Source organism: Peromyscus eremicus, chromosome 5 (assembly GCF_949786415.1).
Source record: "Peromyscus eremicus chromosome 5, PerEre_H2_v1, whole genome shotgun sequence".
NCBI lineage: Eukaryota > Metazoa > Chordata > Mammalia > Rodentia > Cricetidae > Peromyscus > Peromyscus eremicus.
In genome coordinates, this window is record NC_081420.1 from 73,141,659 (window position 1) to 73,162,990 (window position 21,332).

General features: G+C 39.2%; 1 protein-coding gene across 1 annotated transcript in view; it reads left to right on the forward strand.

The window, feature by feature from the left end:
- Window positions 1–21,332, forward strand: part of Myo3a (myosin IIIA) — a 141,585-nt gene that overhangs the window by 60,000 nt on the left and 60,253 nt on the right. Inside the window, exons 8-11 of the mRNA XM_059263029.1 lie at window positions 2,934–3,105; window positions 5,513–5,639; window positions 9,985–10,195; window positions 12,625–12,769. Of these exons, the coding sequence (XP_059119012.1) occupies window positions 2,934–3,105; window positions 5,513–5,639; window positions 9,985–10,195; window positions 12,625–12,769 (655 nt within the window). The remainder of the gene's footprint in view (window positions 1–2,933; window positions 3,106–5,512; window positions 5,640–9,984; window positions 10,196–12,624; window positions 12,770–21,332) is intronic.

Sequence of the window (21,332 nt, forward strand, 5' to 3'; positions counted from 1 at the left end):
GGTGGTGGAGGTGGTGGTGGTGACAGCGGCAGTGGCAGTGGACAGAGCAGAATGACTGCATTCTTGTACAGAGACAGGAGAATTTGCTTGATTAATAGCTTCCTTTGCCTGTTTTGTGCTGTGATATAAATGAAGAGGACAAGTCCACGACATGTAGAACTTTTGTGGACCACATGTGAAGGGTGGCAGTGTGTGTGTGTCTATATATGTCATGTAGTCTAAAGGGTAGATGCCTAGTCATGTTGAAATCTTTGCTGTTGGACTTAATTTGGGGGAATAAGGTCTGAACTGTAGCATCTGGAGATAGAGATAACTGGTAGCTGTCAGGAAATAATTTTTTTATTACCAGTGAATGAATGTGTTTATGATGGCATTTAGTCTGAGGGAGCAATGCTGATACAGAGTTTATGCCCTCGAGTCACATGTGGGTGATGTATGACCCCACCCAGAGATGGAAGAAAAGCTATGGGGATTCCATTCTTTCCCAAACATAGGCTCATATTAGCTGTTCAATAAGTCCTAAGTAGGTTTAAATTTGGAATGTATGGTTTAAAATAAATGAAGGATATTCACAGGCTTAAGCATTTCAATATTATTCAACATTGCTCTACCAAGCCAAAAAAAAAATGCTTTAATCAGTGTCCAGGGTATCAAAAGTGACCACTTGAATCTTTTTTTCCCATTTTTTCATACTGAGGATTGAATTTATAGCCTTGTGCATGTCAGGCAGATGCTGTGCCACTGACCTACATATTCAACCCTTTTTTTATGTTGTTGTTCAGACAGGATCTCTAAGCTACTCAGGCTGGCCCTGAACTCCTTAAAGTCACCCCACAGCCCAGGTAAGTCTTAAACTTGTGATCCTCCTGCCTCAGCCTGCTGGGATGACAGCCTGCACCACCAAAACTTCTTGCTCAGAAGACAAAGCCTCTCCCCCACCCCACCCCTACCCCTGGGTGTTTCATCTTGCTATAAATCCTAGTTAGCTTCAGCAGAAGTACCAATGAGACATTTCCTGCTCTGGCTGCCATGATACAACTAGTGTATCACTAATTCCACCCCTCTGCTGACCCTTTCTTGGGCATAGACACCTCCAGTCCTTAGTCAAAGTTCATGTTCAAATCCAGCACTGCCCTTTTCTTCATCACGGCTCTCCCTAACTTCTTACCAGTCCCTCCCAGATCCAGAGATTCCCATCTTAACGAACAAGGAACCAGTTTAAATTGATTTGTTTACATCTAAGTCACACTCATAAGAGTTGGTGTTCACTCACATCTCCCTCAATGACAGACAATGTGGAGTAACAATGAAATGAAACCAGCTTTGTGCTTGGATCAACACGTGAATATCATGCATGCATGTCAAACTGTGTTTTCCAAATTTAAACATATTTAGAGTATATTAAACATCTGAATCTGAACCTTGAGTTGGAAGAGTCTAGAACGTCTGTTTCTGGTCCTGAAGCGTCATCAGTGCTGGTCCTTTTAGGGAAGCTGTCGCTCTGGCTCAAGGGGGCCCACCCTGGAAGTTCTCGCCCGTCTCAGGCTGACTCCAAGAGTCACATGAAGAGTTACGTGAAGGCAGCCTGGCCTGGTTCAGAGTCAGTAGACTTGAACTTAGTAGGTGTTTATTTTTTGTTTTAGCCAAGACCTGAATTGGTTGCACTCCTTCTGGCTTTCTTGGATCTGGTCTTTGTCAGGAGCTGAAAGAAGAGCTTCAGTAAAGGGCCAAGCAGCAAGATCCCTGCAGCCCCTGAGCACAGCATCCCATCCTCACAGCCTTCTGCAGCACAGTGTCTGCAGCTCTGCTTCTCTGTCCTCTTCCCCCTCTTATGTCATTGGTGTTGACAGCACCCACAGTGTCCTTGTCCCTTCTGCCTTCCCAGGGTTTACCGTTCGCGTGTGCATTTGTGAATCAGCACAAACCAAAGTAATGACAGGCAAGTCAAAGTTAGACAGTCTCTAAAAATAACACAAATTGGAAAACTCCAAAAATGTTTAAGCCATGCAATTTCTAAAGCTACTTTGCTATTATCCTTTTACAATAAATACTAAGAGGTCTGATGACTCAACTGAACATTGTTACCACACCATTTAGTTCACATTAAAGTGGTAACTTTTGTTTTTCTTTGCATAAAGGCATCTGTTATGTCTAAAACAAGAAGGACCTTTGTTTTCTCCTTTAACTTTTTTTTTTTAACATTTCCTGTGATAGTCTAAAGTCCCAGGCTGACATGTTTTCTTTGGATTCTCAGCCAGAATTTTAGTTGAGATCAAATAATACTTATGAAAATTAAGCATTTTCAAGCATCATACAAAGCACCATGCTTCCCTGAATGCCATCACCTCAGTTGTTAAGATTAGTTGTGCTAGTTATGGAAGGAATGGGCATGTCCCTTCTACCCAGTCATTCACTAATAATACAAAAGTAATAATTTGATGCATAGGTATGGTTTTCATTCAAAAATCATTTTTAAAAAGTCACAACTCTCGAATTGCATGACTCAGCCAACACTGATGACTTGAACTAATCCATAAATAAGATCAAGGAAGCAGCTGGTATAGACTAACTCCCTGCTAGGGACTCAGTGTCCCTGGGTTGAAGTCCTTGGCATTGACTATTTCTGGATGTGGATTTAGACCAATAACTGGCTTCTCTGTTTTCTTATTCAGTAAAAGGAGGGTGGAGATTGCTAATTTCTGAGTCACTTCCAACTTTCTAGTGTCTGTGATCTTATGACCAAAACTGAGGAGTTTTTGGACTCCACTCTAGTCTTTACAAGTAAGTCATGTTGTTTTACTGTTGTGTCTGAAGAATCTGGCCTGAGAAGAGAGAACATACTACCCCTTCTGTAGAATAGTCACAGTTTGGTCTTCTTTCCCATCAGCTCCTTTTGCCTGGTATTGTAAGTGGCCCTGCTGCCCCTCACATAGGCACAAACAGAAGCTGAATCTTTCAGCTGTGTTTTATTCAGACAGCCAGTGGTCTGAGAAGACAGTAGAAAATTATCCTAAAGATTTTCCTCAAATCTCATCTGCAGCAAGCAGGTTGTATAGGAAGGGAAACAAGACAGTCAACATTCCAAGATTTACTCTTGCTCTTCTGGTAAGGTGGTTGGTCTTATCTCTAAGATTTGTGATGCTGGTACTTTTCTCCCTACCATCCATAGCAGGAGCAGTGTTCACAAACACCAAGGTCACTGAGTCTTGAGTTCCTTCCTATCCATTCACTTGGGTTCCATCTAGATTGAAGGTTAGCTCAACACAAACAATTAGCAGTGTGTACATGGTGATTCCTTCCTGTAGAATGAAGTACACATCATCCTTAAGAAACACACAGTGCCTCCAGTAGTATGTGATCTCCCAGAACATCTGGTCCTCAGCCGGACTCCTCTGTCCTTTTTCAATGGGAGCATGAGCGTCTGTGCTCTTCCAGGACTAGACTGTGGGGTGCCACATTCCACAGCAGGGGGAGATCACCTTGTCCTGACCTACCATGCACCAACCTGCTTTTCAGTATAGTCACTGTCCCCCTCCCTTCTCCTTCCTTGCATGGTCTTCAGCAAGGCTTCAGGAGTGGATTCAGGCTATAAGAAAGGAATGTCACCAAAAGCATCAAGGCCATCATCCCCAAGGGACTCTGGTTTCCATTCCTAGAACCAAGTCGGAGCAATAATTATCGTGCCTTCTCCAACCAGGCAACTCTATTTTGAAGGGTTGATTCGCTTATAGAAGAAAACAACTTGAGTATCCTTCAGGTGTTATTCCCACAAACTTTTCAATCTTTCCAACAGAGCTTCTTTGAACAATTCTGTATAGATTTGAGTGGGGAAGATTTGACATCCATACAAATAAATCTCTAACTATCCTATAAGCTTTATGATAAAATGTTGAAGTGCTTTCTGCACTTCAGGGCATAATGAGTTTGTTGTCACACTTATGATTTGTGTGTGTGTGTGCGTGCGTGTGTGCACATGTGTGAGTACATGCACACCACAGCATGTATGTGGGCATCAGAGGACAACTTGTAGAAACTGATTCTTTCCTTCTATGATGTTGGTCCAGAGATTGAACTCCAGCTGTCAGGCTTGGCTGCAAACACCTATACCCACTAAGCCATCTTGCCAGTCGCAAGAAATGGTTTTATGTCACAGTATTAATAACACCTGTATCAGAAGAAAAAGTATGTTGAAATTAAATTAGACAAAATACATCAAGAGCCATGAACCACTGACACACTGGAAAGTTCATAGAATCCCTTTAGAATTCATACAGTCTTCTGTTATCTCCTTGTTAAAAACAAAACAAAATAAACAAAGAAACCACAACTTTTTTCCTGAAGAGCCAGAATTCAAGCTCAAGAAGTAACTGTGACTCTAGAATCACATGTTGTTATATATGTTTCCCAACATGCTCTTCATCCCACAGGTAAAGAAACTAGTGCTGTAGTTGGTCTAGGTACATGGAACTATGGAGTTGTCTATTCCTCCACGCTGCTTTCCTTCCTCAGTGGAAAAGGATCATGCATTCTGTGAGCTGGGAGACAGGATTCAAATCCCAGTTCATTCAAAGTTTATGGAAAGTCTTTAGATCTACCAAAGCTTTGTTTACTTTATATGTAAGAAGAAATGTTTCACTTACTACCACACACAATTACTCTAGGCTATTTGGTGATTGTCAGTCCTGGAGATAGATAGTTGGATGGATAGACAAGTCTTTATGCTGTGAACAACTCAACTTCTCCCTCTGTCACAACCATACCTGGACCTGAAGCTAGGCTTCTTCAAAACCCATCGATATAGCTGCAAAGCATGCCAAGTTGAGGTCATGGTTTTCTGTCTTCTGAGCCTCCTGTACCATGAAGGTAGTTGGAATAATACCATGACATGCAGAGACTCTGTGACAAATTCCCCCAGTGTCTTCAGAGAGAATCACAAGCAAGCTTGCATGTGTGCATGCATGCCTGCGTGTTCCTGAACATTAAGAATCCATGTTAAATAGTAATGAATACTATAAACTCTGAGCTGTAGTATACAGTTTTTATGCATAGTCTTAACCACCATGTATCCTTGGGTTTGGATGCTGGGATCTTTTGATTCTTCTTTCTAGACTCTCCCTCCATCCTAACTTCTAAGATGGCTTCCGGAAAATGGACATGTGATAATAACAACACTATATTCTAAAGTTCACATAGATAGATTATTTATAACCTAATGAATATTTCTACTTCCTCTGAGGAATGTTCCTCCTTTCTGTGTCTATTTATATTAACATTAATAAAATATTTTAACTGCTCATAAGGAAACAGCTTTGTGCTGATCTCCAAAGTCAAAATAATGAATGAGGCTGAGGCTACATGAATCTTTGTCTGCTTGGGTCTTAGTCTAGCATCACAGTATGCAGAGTGACCTTCTTGTGCTGGAACCCAAGGCTTTTCCTCCATCTGTCCCAGCCATAGTCTTCACACTGCTCTAGGCCAGATTTGATGCTACTATTCCTATTATATATTTTAGCAACTTGGAAGTGTGTATAGTGTGCTGGCCGCAATCTTGAATGTTGGAAACATTGAATTCTCCTCTGTGGCAACTGAGTACCAGATGGACAAGAGCTACATCTGCAATCACGCAGCTCTGGAGAACTGTGAGTTGTATTGTCTTCCATTCAAAACTGAACTCTTTCATATTTTATGCTGGGTCACATGGGATAATTTCAAACACTTATACTCATGTAGATCCCACATAGAGTGTTCAGACTCAGCTGCATAAAAGTTGTAAAAACCAGCTATCAAGCCAGGCATGGTGGCTCATGCCTTTATTCCCAATACTTGGGAGACAGAGGCAGGTGGATCTCTGAGTTCAAGGACAACCTGGTCTACAGGACATCCAGGACTACACAGAGAAATCTTGTTTTGAAGAATTAAAAATATAAAAATAAATCAGCTAAGAAAAACAAATCTTGAAGAAAAACATACAAATTGATTACTATGAACAGTATTTCCATAGACAAGCTTTTATAACTATTGAGTTTTAATAAAAAAATTGAGTTTTAATATGAAAATGCAGAAAATATTGATAAGATGTAGTACAAAAAAGAATTAAAATTGTGTTCTAGTCTTTAGAACCTGTATCAGTTGTGTATTTTTTTACTGTTTGAATTCCATTCACTCTTTTATCATAGATTAATTAATTTTCCATTTTTCATACAAGAGACACATATCATTCTTGCTCCAAATCAAATTTTCCCTTAATAGTGGAGCTTGGCAAAATGTCCCTAATAATTTGAGGCATCCCACTGATTTTTCCCAGTGACATAGCTTTTACCTATTTAAACTATATCCTGTTCTTTTCTTTTTAATATTGACATAAACCCCCATAATCCCTTATTTGTCATGAATTTCATTCACAGCCTAGAGAATCATGATACTAATTTTTATGTATTCATTTTTCCTCCAGTTACTTATTTAATTGGTCCAGAGCTGTCTCTAAGATACCTATTTTCTGTATCCTATGTGGCTTTGGAAGCAATTTTGTAAGAGAACTAGAGCAGTTGACTGAGGTTGATATAGTGATTGTCATGGACCTGGAAACCTTGAGAATACCTGTTCTGATTCTCTGTGTGTAAAATAATATGATTGGCACACAAGACACTATATTATTAGAAGGAAAGTCATAATGGTGTAACATCAATGATAAAAAGCAATGTCCCTCCCCCAGTCATAATTGAAGCGTTATCTGTGACTAGCACAATGAGACACAATGTTGTTAGGTTATATTATTATGCTTCACACTGATGAGACATATACTTGAGATAAATCGTTTTAAAGGATGAAGTATGTTGGTTCACAGTTTCTGAGTTTTCTGTCTATAGTCATTTGCCTGTTGCTTTGGGCCCATATGAAGTAAAATATCAAGGCTGAGAGCACTTAATAGAACAAATGTGTTCACCTCCTGTGACAAGAAAGCACAGACAGAGAAGATAGGAGAATTCCAACATCCCCTTCAAGGGCACCTATGACCTAACTTATTCCACTGGGCTCCACCTCCCGAAAGTTCCAACACCTCTCAAAAATACCACTGCCTGGTAACCAAGCCTTGAGCATATGGGCCATTGGGAGACACTTAAGACCCAAAACATAATAGCCATACGTAAGAATAAATGTAGACGCTGGGCGGTGGTGGCGCACGTCTTTAATCCCAGCACTCGGGAGGCAGAGCCAGGCGGATCTCTGTGAGTTCGAGGCCAGCCTGGGCTACCAAGTGAGTCCCAGGAAAGGCGCAAAGCTACACAGAGAAACCCTGTCTCGGAAAAAAAAAAAAAAAAAAAAGAATAAATGTAGAAACAAACAAACTAAAAAATTAATCACTGAAATCTATTTTTATATAGCAGGAAAACCAAATAGTTCACAAAGGAATAATAGTAATATGTATATAATTAAAATTATTCAAACTACTTCCTAGAATAGCCAGTTGTAGAAAAAAATTAAGCACATTAATTTGCATTTAAATTACTTATAACATCATTTTAAAAGAATTATCTCTAAATCAAGGCCAACTATTTCTTTCTGTTATGTTTATTATCTCCATTCCTCATTCATGACATGGTCACTTCTTGCTTGAAGTGAGTGACCTCCCCATCATTTACTGGATTAAAGAGCTGATCATTTCTAGGCTCATTCAGAAACCACTTAGCCAATGTATCTATGTGTTCTCCATCTCATCCCTATCCTCCATCAACACCCTGTCTTATTTTCCTCTCCTCCTCTTTTACTTTTATCTCATTTTCCCATCCCTTTCCCCCTCCTCTTTCCTCCTTCCTCCCACTTAAATTTCTTAGTTGGCTTTCCTTTCCTCTGGATAGAGACCATCAAGACTGAAACCTTATTTCCAAAGCATTGTTCCTAACAATATAGCCTTACATAAAATGCCCAGCATGTAGCAAACACCCAATGCATATATGCCAGATGAATGAACAGTATCTGGATGGAAACAAACATACAAGTCAGTGGGAGATAACATTCGGCAAAAGAGCCAACTAAAATGGCCACAATGACATTACTATTCAATTGAGACAGCATTGTAGAGACAACCAATTGCTAACTGGGAGACAGCTAGAAGACTTGAATCCTCTCCAAACATCGTACACCAAAATGGATTCTTAAATTTTTATTGCATTTAGTTACTTACGCATTATATGACACGTGAAAAGGTGAGAGGACAACTTGGTTCTCTCCTTCCACCATGTAGATCCCAGAGTCAAACCCAGGTCATCAGGCTTGGCCTCACCTTCACCCACTGAGCTTTCTAACTGGCCCCTCTAAAGATTCTAAATGCCACAAATTTCAGTGCAAGAAAACTAAGGAAAGCATCAGTGAAGCATAATCCTGAGGTGAGAAGGACTTTATATTCAGAAGTCCAAAAGCAAATGATCTTTTTTTTAAAGTAGCTTTTAACTGTAAAAATTAAAACTCATAGTAAAGAAACATAAATGAACATTTTTGGAAAGGAGAGAAAATATTTGCAACATCTGTATCAAAACATCACTCTCTCTAAGCTTAAAGAACTCTCAAAAGTAGATTAGGAAAGGGTGAGTATGTCAGGCAAGAAGGCAGTCAATAAAATGAGAACCACTAGTCACAAAAATTTGGAGGAAGAAAGTGTTCATCTTTATAAGGAATAATTAAATAGAAGAATTTTTTTCCTATCATACTGGCTACTTTAATAATGTAAAACGTCTCAAATCTATGAAATTACATTTATTTTCTTGGTCTTTCATTGGCCAATAAGAACAGAATTAGCAAGTATTTGGAGGGTAATCAAACAGCTGTGTCAAAAAGCTTCGGTGTGTTTACATAGTTTGGAACAGTTGTGGAGTTTCTATGATCTTTTATGCTCAAGAGATGCTACCATTTTTTTACAACATAATTGGCATAGATGCTAGAATATTGTTCTGCAAATTAAGCTATTTATAAGCAATACTGAGAATGGAAAATGATTAAAATATTAGGATACAGTGTTTGTGCAGAGCAATGGCAATGGCCATGCCAACAAAGAAAGAGATGAGTCGTGTTAACCTGAAAGGCAGAATTTCTGTAAGGACCATGTATGGCTTCTTGCATCTTCAATGTGAAGAAACAGGTCAAGCCAGAGTTCACTGATCTTGCTCACAAACCAAAAACTACGTTGTTGGATGTCTAAGAACAAATTCAAAATGTTGGGAAAATTTTTAAATATAGTAACTGATTCGAAGATTTAGCCTCTCTTCATGCAGTAGACTTAGCTAAAGATGCCTATTGTAGGTGTAAGTAGACGACTCAGTGGTAGAGCACTGATTCAGTATGCCCAAAGCCCTGGACTCAGCCCTCCCTACAAAAAGAAAAAAAGATACTTGTTATATTTAAAAAAATGAATTTTCCTTACTAAGTTCCAGCATCATTAACTGTATATTCTTACTATATTTGGATATCATTAAATGTTAAATATATGTTTGAGTATCACGTTTTAAGGAAATTTAGCACTTGGAATATGAAACAAAAAAAGAAAGCTGAACAAGAAGTACGGGAATGTCAAGTTCCTGCTCTGTCAGATGTGTGCTGTCAAATGTCATTCAAGTCCACTTGTCACATAATAATCATATCAAAATTCTACCAAACCTACTCATTGTGCTTTTAAAGTATTTAGCACAATTTGGTAAAATTAGTGTTGACGTCACATGAGTAACTGCACACCTGTGCAGCTGTGGCATTTTTTCAGGCAGTTTGGTTCTTGTTGTGTTGTGCCATGCAGCAGCCACACTTTGGCTAGTGAAGGCAAGAAGAAAGCCATCAGGAAGAGGCCGGGAGACTAATACTGAATGACAGCTTATTTGGATACCGTGTAACAGTCACATATCTATGTAATGTCAGGTGCTGCAGTTGAATTTAGACGTTTCTGTTTTCTGAAAATAGTCATTTTCACTGTTTTCTAACAATCATCTATTGGTTTTGCAGCAGCATCTTTGCTTTGCATTCAAGCAGATGAGCTACAGGAAGCTCTTACCTCTCACTGTGTGGTCACTAGAGGGGAAACAATTATCCGACCCAACACGGTAGAAAAAGCTACTGATGTCCGAGATGCCATGTCTAAAACTTTATATGGACGTCTCTTTAGCTGGATAGTCAATTGTATTAACAGTTTGTTGAAACATGACACATCACCAAGGTAAATGTTTTATTCAACTGTTTTCTGCAAATGTTAGGTGGTGTGTCTATTCTGGGTTTGTGTAAGTCCCTTTGACTATGTTTCTGATTGGTTTAATTTATTTATCAAAGTTGTGTTCCTACGGATATGCTTCATCTCCTAGTAGTGCCATCACATTATCATTCCATGTAACTATGAAATATCTTGATTGCTCTAAGAAAAACTGCAGCAATATTAGTAATCATGGTAGAAAGAGATTTTTAAGTGTGGCATCATATTATCAATTCAAATATTCTCTTAATTAGACTGTGTACCGTGAAGTGTGTAGCGTTTTACACTTGTATAAAATATCAGTCCAGCCGTTCTTTATTTTTGTTTCATAGGCTTAAACTAAACTCTGACTATGAAGCAAAGCTTTCTTTTCATTTAGCTCTCACTGCACCTGCAGGAATAGGTGCTGTGACTTCCAAGGAAGTTTGATTGGGAAGTGCACAAGACCATGGTAGATAATAGTCAATGTAGCCTGCATGTAAGCACTGACACCTTATGTCTGTGGTTCTCCTGGGACCTCATAGTAGAAAGAGAATCACAGCCACCATTGACTAGCTTTGTAGAGATGGAAGTCCTTACATACTATCTGAAGTTTTTTTTCTGCCATAGGTCATAGGAATTTTAGAAATGTTGTATGTGAAAAAGCAAGATGGACATCTACACAAAGATGACCTTATCTTCATGTGTAGCTGCTTACTAAGTATGAAAGATAACCTTATGCACACTTCACACATGCACTTGTTCATTATTTTCCACTAAAGCCTATCTCTATCATAATATACAGCTAGGTTGTCCAGATCACCCATTGTTAGCCCATGGTCTTAACTCCGTGGATGTCACCATCACAATCATTCCTGAGCATCCCCAGTCCCTAATAAGCTGAGCCTCAGATCGTTATGCAGTTTGCCCAGAATGACTAAATATCAAAATGGCTTTTTGCTCATTAGTGACCATCTCTATGATGTTAAGCATCATGTAAAAAACACGAAAGATCCAGGAATGTTTCAGCATTTGTATATTCCACATAATGTAAACAAGATCATTAGGGCCATTGGCTTCACTTTGTTACTCTTATCTGTATGTTTAACACTAGATGGTACCCAGAAGGGTGGTGTGCTAAAAATCCCATTGTAGCATGTCTGCTAAATAATAATTGTTCTTACATGAACCATAACTAGCCAAGACTTAGAGTTATTTTAATTGTGGCTAGTTTAAAAAAAAAAACTGAACCAAGACCTGTTGTGATAGTTTAGTTCAGCTGTCAAGACAGCCGCTAAGATTTCTTGTTGTTGAGACAGTCTGACTGTGCATCCCGGGCTGGCCTAGAATTCAAGATTCTCCTACCACAGCCTCCTAAGTGTTGGGATAGATGTGTGACACCTATAATCCAGTGGGGCTAAAGTTTTAGAAGTCACATGTTTCCACTCTGAGCTCTTAGTCAGTCACTTTCTCCAAATGTGGGAGCACATGCAAATTCTGGCTTCCAGTCACACATCCTCAGCAACAACACTGAGCATCGCTTATGCTAACTAAAGGGTAAACCCAAAGGGAAGCTTTTGTAGTTTCATTTTAAAGTACACATAAAATTACTTCAGTCTATCTATTTACTGAGAGAAGCAAAAATTTTAAGCAATTATCTAAGGTTTAGTGAACAGAACTAGCAACATGTAATAGCAGAAAGAAATGTGCATTTGAGGTAATTCATGCGTAAAATAATATTTAATTGTATTTTGAAAGTCGTTTGTTGCTTTTTCCCTTTGGGTTGGTTTTTGCTTGTTTTCTGAAACAGTATGTCACTATGCATTCCAGACTTGAACTGTCAAGTCTTCTGTCTCAGCCTCCTAAGTGCTGAAAATACAGATGTGTGCCACCACAACTGGCTTATAGCATTTAACTATCAGATAAATCCCTACATATTTGTATCTTTCTCTAGGTTGTCATTTGATTTGTATTTAAATACAAGTAAGCAAATAAATAAAATATAAATAACAGTTCCTTGAGAATAATTAAGACATTTGTAGTAAGACATTTTCTATTTTAAAAGAATTTTTGAGTCTCTGGTAAAGTTTTGGTTGTCTGTATGTTTGTGATGCTCTGCACATGAGCCAGGTTGTCCTAGAATGCTTGACTCACACAGGGCTATGACTGTACTTACACCCCATGGAGGGATGGAGGGACTTCTGCTGAGGTGTATAAGAACATGGGAGTGAGTTCCTTAGTAAGGAAAATACTGTTCCATGCACATATTAAAATTAATCTTACCTCCATTATCTTTGTTTTCTGTGGAGAGACTTGTTTAATTAACTCAGTCATCAATGAGAATTCCAAGATGCTCTGCTTTGCATCACCTCCTAAGGAAATGAGTAATAACTCAAGGAACACTTCTTTAATTTTTCCAGTGGGGACGAGGAGCTGAGCATTGGCATTCTTGATATATTCGGCTTTGAAAATTTCAAAAGAAACTCCTTCGAGCAGCTGTGCATTAACATTGCAAATGAACAGATCCAGTATTATTTTAATCAGCATGTGTTCGCATGGGAGCAGGTAAGTTGAAAGTACAGATTCTAAAGATGCATGTGTGTGTTAGTGCGCAATTACATAGGATAAACAGTACCTGCACCATACATTCCATGCCATAACATTCAAAGACAAAGAAAATATTTACTTTTCTCCATGTCCATAGTAAAAATGCAAACAAAAAATACAGTGTGAATTTAATGTGACTAGACAGGTCACACTTCACTCAAATGAGTGCACTTTTCTTTAAAACTTAACCACTTTGAGCTGCTGCAAACAAAGATATTTCCTTTGTGTCTACAAGCATTTATTTTTTTTTAGAATGCATTGCTGGAATTTTGTTTGAAATTTCAATATCCATCTACAGTGCATTAAACTTTCGAATCCTAGTATCCAGGCAACAGAATTCAAGATAATGGGTTTGATGCAAATGACATGAAGCAATAATTTTGTCAGGTACAATGTGTAATTTATGGTTCAGCTCCAACAATATTTCCCTTCAGAGAAAGCAGGGACTTACTTGAATTCCATTTGGCACACTTTCATATTAAGACTATTTAAATTATTTTATTAAACCTAAAAGAGCCTCATGCCATTTGTCACTTTCAAATTATGTTACTTTGCTTTGTGTTTACTGATTAGAACTGATGTTTTAATTTAAATTATGTAAATGGAGGGACATGAGTCTTTTATTTAAAAGGTTTAGATTTATTCAGACTTCATTTCAAAACTGCAGCCTGAAAACACAGAAGAAAGCTTGTCCATCTTAGTCCCAGAAAAGGACACAAATTTAAGACACTGCCTTCATTTGTTTACTTCTCCCTCTGCTATACCCAGTCAGGCTCTGGTGGAGATTCACTGTCTTGCTCTTCCTAACCCTCTCCTGGTCCCCTCTCCACTTCTCTCCATTGGAATCTTCCTGGTTTCCAGATACATCATTAAATCACCTTAAAATAAAGAGCAAGTAGAAGCCTGAAAGCCTTTCTTTACTCTGCTTGTCTCTCTGGCCAAGACCTTCACTCTATCACGCTCACTGCCAAGCTCCAGGAAAGCATGTGCCACATGCCTTTCTTTGCACTTTTCCCCCTCCCCCACCTTGATATCCTTAGTGCACAGCATCCGCGTCCACCTCTCCCACTACACTGAAATGGCTCCAGCCTTACTCTCTCTCAGTGTGGCCTTTTTCACCAGGCCATAAACTCTGATGTCCAAGATCATCTCATAATTATTTAAGTGCTCTCAGAGGCTGACATAGAACAGTTTTTAATACATATTAATTAAATTAATGTCATTTTGCTCTAATGCCTCAGTACAGAACCCATCAAAGATTGAAATAAGTAAACATGTTTGTCTATGGATTTCACTGTATGGGAACAGTGCATCCCTACACAGCATCCATCTGATAATTCGATGGCTTGTACTGTCAGACCACTGTCATTGTTCTCTCAGAGAGTTAGAACCTGCTTTTATTGTAACTAGCCTTAGACCTGTATTTACATCTTACAGAATGTTGGTGTTTATAGACCACTTTGATCAGTAAACTTTCATTTCATACATGATCCTAATGTTTTTCTTTTGTCTTTGTGTTTGCTAAAGAAAACTATCCTGTAGCAACTTTTAATTATCTTTGAGAGGTTTAAAAGAAATACCTCCAAATTACCAACACCACCTCCCCCCAAAAAATGCCCTGGACAGCATCTTCACAAGTAAAGTACTTGTCTTACTGAAGCCAAAAGAAATCAATTATTCTGTGACCCTGAACTCTAAACAATGGTTTGCTATGAAAGTTTTTTTTTTTCAGTTGAGTTCAATTTTCATTTTGTTGCAGTGTTTCACAGGACACCATAGAAAGTTGGTTTTAAAGGTATTTTGAATGTCATTCCCCGTCCCAAACCCAACAGAATCAATACACCACAGTGTATTAGTTACATTTTCATCACTGTGACCAAAATATCAAAGAGACCAACTTATGGAACAGAGGAGTGACTTACACTATGGCTGACAGAAATCAGGAGAGACTAGAGGCTTGCTCTGACCTTCAGAGGACTGCCCTTAGTGACACACTGTCTCCAGCGGGGACTGACCTCCCTAAGTTCCCATTACCTCCCAAACAGCACATCCAATTAGAGGTCAAGCTTCAACACACGAGCCTTTGTGGACACTCCCAAACTGTAGCATGTAGTAAAACATGTTTTGTGACATACTTATAATAGTATCCAAATTAGCTTGTCAAGTAGACAGTGTTACATTTCTTGGAAAGTTGGCATCCAGCTAATGGACCCCTTGTCTTCCTTTCAGAACATGCCCCTGTCACCCTGGCAGCCATGCCGCTTTTCTCTTCATAACCTACCTTTATGTGGACATTAATTAAATATCTAAGGATCCATAACTCATATCCCTTTCTTTTGTTTATCATCTAGATATTCTATGGCAACACTGTTTTTCTAGTTTGTCCTGGACGATTCTTAGCATATGGTATTTCATAATATTTAGAGCTTTTATACTTCCCCAGTGTAGAACAAATTTATATACATATATATTGACTTTAAGAACTTTAAATCAATGCTATCTGAAAACAATTATGTGAAACAGTTCCATAGTTACCTAGATCCCCTCCCTGAAAACAGAAGACTATTGGCCAAGGAATGTACTTGTATAATCTTTCAAAAATGTATTTCTGAAATCTCCCTAATCAGCTACAGCTGAAAGTTCATGGTCTCCTCAGTTTTATGAATCGTACAGATGTAACACTCAACCTTGCCTTCCCTGTTACATTTGTGTAATAGACACACTGACAACTTTTCTTATTTTCCAGAAATCTTATGGTTGATAGAGCCTAGGGCAGCAAAGACATTGTCTGATTTCCAATGAGAAGGCACTGTCCTACAAGAGCTCTCAATCTGAATTTCCACAGGAAATAGCCAAGGTTTTGTTTGTGTTTGGTGTGTGCATGAGTGTGTGTGTGTGTGTGTGTGTGTGTGTGTGTGTGTGTGCATGTTCTGGTTTTCTTTCATATAAGAAAGAACTCAAAAACAATCAAAGGGTGTTAGGAAGTCTGAGTGGTATATAATCACATTTTCCATGTTAGAAGTGTGTATCCATTGTCAAAGGGTCTCCATGCTGGCACTGTAGTGGGTTTTGTCCTCTGACTTAATTTCATACTGTTGTGTACTCAGTGTGGTAAAGAACATACACACAGTGAATGAAGCCTCCCTACTCATTTACATTTCAAATTGAGGGAAAACACATCAACCGTAGTTTGGATCGGAACAAATGCCACTGTCCCTAAGAACCACTGGACACTCAGCACAGATGCATGGTGCTAACAAGGCACTGTTTTATGCTGGGGATGTCTTTGGGTATGCTGTGAATGTGTTTCTCTGATTGATTGATAAATAAAATGCTGATTGGCCAGTAACCAGGCAGGAAGTATAGTATAGGTGGGATAAGCAGAGAGGAGAATTCTGGAAAGTGGAAGGCTGAGTCATGAGATGCTGCCAGCAGCTGCTACCAGGGGAAGCAAGATGTAAAGATACTGGTAAGCCACGAGCCATGTGGCAAGGTATAGATTTATAGAAATGGGTAAATTTAAGATGTAAGATCTAGCTAGCAAGAAGCCTGAGCCATTAGGCCATACAGTTTTAATTAATATAAGCCTCTGTGTGTTTACTTGGGTCCAAGTGGCTGCAGGACTGGCGGGTGAGAGAGATTTGTTCTGACCACAGGCCAGGTGGGACACAGGAAAACTTCAACTACGGTTTTAGAATACTGAAGGCCCACTCAGTGTCCATATATAACTCTTAATACTTTGGATAGCCTTTCTTCATGCATTCAAGTAACACATCTGACTAGCTATTAACTGAACTAAAGTTAATGTGATATGTTCATATTTGTTTCTACACATAGATAGACCATTACATATATCATTTAATAAGCCCCTGTGGGTGAGAGCTGAAAGTTGAGTTGTTTTATAAGCAAAAAACTAAAGTACATATTGAAACAATAAATTAAGAATTTCTGTTCTGGCTTCTCCTGTGGAAAGAAATATAGATAACTTTGTCTCCAGCTGTTCACGGCCTAGAGTGGTGCATGTTTCTAACATAGGCTTCAGGACATAATTTGTAGTACTTACAAAGAATAAAAATGCACTCGATATGTAATGCCTACATTTCAAACTTTTTAATACTATAAAATAAAAGAAATAAGTTGTCTGATCTAAAAAACTGTGTAGGCGATTCAAAATAAACCTTTTAGAAAGACTATAAGTTGTTTTGCAGAGGGGTGACTTATTTTATATGATCTAATTTCTTCCCTGTTAAAACTGTGTGCATACTGGTGATAATTTTTTGTCTTATTTTAGCTTTCCAATTAATAAAAAAGCATTTTCTAGACTTTTGTTCATTTGATTAGCTTGGTTTCAGTTTGGTTTTGTTTTTGTTTTTATTAAGACAGGATTTCTCTGTGTAGCTCTGGCTGTCCTGGAACTCACTCTGTAGACCATGCCGAGCTCAAACTCACAGAGATCGATCTGCCTCTGCCTCTGCCTCTGCCTCTGCCTCCTAAGTCCTGGGATTAAAGACATGTGCACCACCATACCCAGCTGTAAACAAAGGCTTTTCTGTCCCATCCCAAGGCTGCTTCTAAAATAATCACTCAGAGGCTTAATATTAATTACAAACAGTAGCACAAATCATAACAGATCGTATTAATAAAATCAAACCCGAGGCCAGATATTGGGGTGAATGCTGGAAGATCAGAGAAGCAGAACAAGCCACAGCTTCCTCACCTCGACCGTTCCACAGCTGATCCTGTTTCCTCAGACTAGAAGCCTCTCAGTCCTCATCCAGAATGAATCTCAGCTGAACTGTTGCTCAAAAGCCTAAAAGCTTAACCAGGACAAAAGTTTAACCAGACTAGTTCCTGTTATTCACGCCTTACATACCTTTCTGCTTTCTGCCATCACTTCCTGTGATTAAAGGCTCACTTCCTGGGATTAAAGGCATGAGTCACCAAGCCTGGTTGTTTCCAGTGTGGCTTTAAACTCACAGAGATCTGGAATGATCTCTGCCTCCCAAGTGATAGGATTAAAGGTATAAGTGCCACCATTTTCTGGCCTCTGTATCTAGTGGCTGTTCTGTTCTCTGACCTCAGAGAAATTTATTAGGGTGCACAATATTTTGGGGAACACAATACCACCACAACAAACTGCTTGGCTGAACAGCTCAGGCTTATTATTAACTAAATCTTACTACTTAAAATTAACCCATTTCTATTCATCTATGTGTTGCCACATGGCTGTGGCATTACCAGTCTTCTGGTATCTTGCTCCATGGATGGATAGATGGCTTCTCCCCTGACTCTGCCCTTCTTTTCCCTGTATCTCTGCTTAGATTTCCTACTTGGCTCTATCCTGCCCTGCCATAGGCCAAAGTAGTTTATTTATTAACCAATGGGAGCAACACATATTCACAACATACAGAAGGACATCCCACAGCACCCAGCTAGGCATTTCATTTAATTATTAAGATAGTTGAATGCATTTAGAAGCCTCTGATGAACAAATCTTTCTTTTTAAAAACTCCAAAAAGGTTTAGCGATTGCTTGAAACCACACCAAAATAGACCTTAAATTTTTTACCCAGTGAGCATAAAAGCTTATGTTCAACCAAACAATTCTCTGAAGGCCTTGAGCAGCTCCTGATGGGAATCTCTTGTTCCCTCCCTCAGGCTCACACATAGTATCCCAGACTCAGGATATGCAGGGGCAAGGATGGAGGATCATCATTTATCTCAGAATCCATATCATTCACATAGTCTGTTTTTCCTTCCTGGACGAAACTGAGCCAACACCCTCAATGTGATATGAAGATTTTTTAGTACTTGTTTTGGTCATTTGATTTCATTTTAACCTTCTAAAGTTTTGTTGCTGTTGTTGTTGTTTTGTTTTGTTTTATTGTTTTGGTTTGGTTTGGTTTGGTTTTTGGTTTAGTTTTGGTTTTTCAAGACAAGGTTTCTCTGTATAGTCCTGGCTGTCCCAGAACTCACTTTGTAGACCAGGCTGACTTTGAACTCAGAAATCTTCCTGCCTCTGCCTCTCAGGTGTTGGGATTAAAGACATGAGCCACCACTGCCTGGCACTTCGAAAGTTTTTAATAAAGATAATTACAATGAAATGTACAATTAGCATAGGTCCATATAATTGCTGTAATTCTGTTTTTAATTAACATAGAAAGCAATGAGTTTTATTATAGCTTTTTCATGCAAACTTTATTTTTGTTAATGTCCCACCTCCACTTCTCTCCCCCATTCCCTGCCCCTCCCTCTGTTGTACCTTACACTCTAAGTAGTCAGTCCTGTCCACTTTCATGTCCAATGTACCTAGTTCACACTCCTGCCTTCTTTAACGTTTGAGGCCAGCCTGATCTGTGGAGCAAATTCTAGGACAACCAGGGCTACACAGACAGTCTTGAACCCCATCACCAATACCAAAAAATTAAACATTAGAATTCACATATGAGAGAAAACACTTAGCATTTGTCTCTGAGTTGGGCTTAATTTACTTAACATATTGTTTCCAAATCTACCCAATTTTCTTCAGATTTCATGACTTCATTTTTCTTTATGGCTACATAAAATTCTATTGTGTGTATGTACCATAATTTTGTTCATCACCCATTCATGGGCATCTAGGCTGGTTCCATTCCCTTGCTATTTTTGAAAGGACCAAACAGATGGCATAACAGACTGTTAGTCTTCTCTCAGAGGTCAGGCCTCAATTTCAGGTTCCTGAGACTTGAGCAAACAGTTTCTGGGAGGGCCATGAACAAAAGGCAGTCCTTGCAGTAGCTCCCTTTCTGCACATACTCTGATTGCTCAAGGTTCAGCCAGTTGTTTACTGTCTGGGACCCCTCACCAACTTAGAGCTTTGGGCATGGGTCAATGTGAGCATGTGAGGCCAGCCTCCATGGCAGCTCAAGGACACAACCTGGGCCACTGAGTCAGCCCCCACAGTCAGTACGTGCTAGGCCAGTCAACCTCCATGGCAGCTCAAAGACAAAGCATGGGACTTGTCTAGGCCTGCCCCAAAATGATAACTGTAACCCCCAACTAGTAAATTCAAAGATTACACACCCTTACCCAATCATATGATGCCAAGGCTTGTACCACCCTGCTTGCGGTTTTTCCCTTTTAAACCCCCTCACCCTGAGAGCTCAGAGCTGTCCTCTTTCACCCGCTGTGTGGAGTGTTGGGCACAGACGAAGCCCAGGCTTGCTTGTTATCAGTAAACCTCTATGTGTTTTGCATTGGATATCGGCTCTGTGGTGGTCTTGCTCAGGGGTCTCGCAACACGGGCACAACATTTTGAATAGCACAACAATAAATGTGGATGTGCAAGCAACTCTGTGGTCCGATACAGGGTGGCATACCTAGGTCATCAGATGGCTCTACTTTTCCTTTTTTTTGAGAAACCTCCATACTGATTTCCAAGTTTGGCCGAACAGTTGACACTGCCACCGACAGCGACTAGGATTTCCTCTTTCCCCACATGCTCGCCAGCATTTGCTGTCTTTTTTTTTTTTTCCACTGATGATAGATAGCCGTTTTGACTGGGGTCAGATGGAATCTCAAAGTAGTTTTTAATTGGCATTTTCCTTATGGCTATGAGTGTTAAACACTTGTGTTGATTGGCCACTGTTGTTTCTTGTTTTGAAAACTATCCAATTTGTTAGCCCATTTATTGATTGGCAGTTGGTGCTTTTGAAGTTTAACTTTTTTCTCTAATCTGGATATTAACTTCCTGTCTGAACTAAAGCTGGCGAAGCTTCTCTTGGCTGTCCCGCCGCCGCTCTGCTCATAACTTCTTGTACAGACTCCTCTTAATTTCGTGCAATCTCATTCATCAGTTCCTGGGATTATGTCGTAAGCTATTGGAGTCCTTTTCAAGAAACTTTGCCAAATCCTGCATGTTGAAGTATTTTCCCTATAATTTACTCTAGCAGTTTCAACGCTCCAAGTTTTGAATTAAGGACTCTGATCCATTTTGAATTTATTTTTTTCACAGGATGAGAGATATGAATCTAATTTCAGTCTTCTGTAGGTGGATATCCACTTTTTGCCAGTACCAGTGTGTAATTTGAAACCTTTCTCAGAAAATAAGAGGACATAGCTGTGTATGCTTCTTTCGGGGTTTGCTGTCATTTCTTGTGTGTGTGTGTGTGTGTGTGTGTGTGTGTGTGTGTGTGTGTGTGTTTCATGTCAGTGCTATGCTGTCTCTGTCACTGTGGCTTTGAAGTGTAATTTAAAGTCAGGTATTTATTTCCAGCAGTGTTTGGTTTTTGTTTTTGTTTTGTTTTGGGTTTTTTGTTTGTTTGTTTGTTTGTTTTGTTTTTCCTGCTTAGGATTGCTTTAATTATCTTTCGTGTTTCCATATGAATTTTTAAGTATTTTTTTTCTGTTCTGTGAAGAATGTCACTGGAATTTTGATGGGTATTTTGTTGACTCTCCAGATTGCTTTTGGCAGTGTGGCCATTTCCACGTGATTGACTTTGCCCAGTCAAATAAATATTGGAGGATTTTTCTTTGTCTAGTGT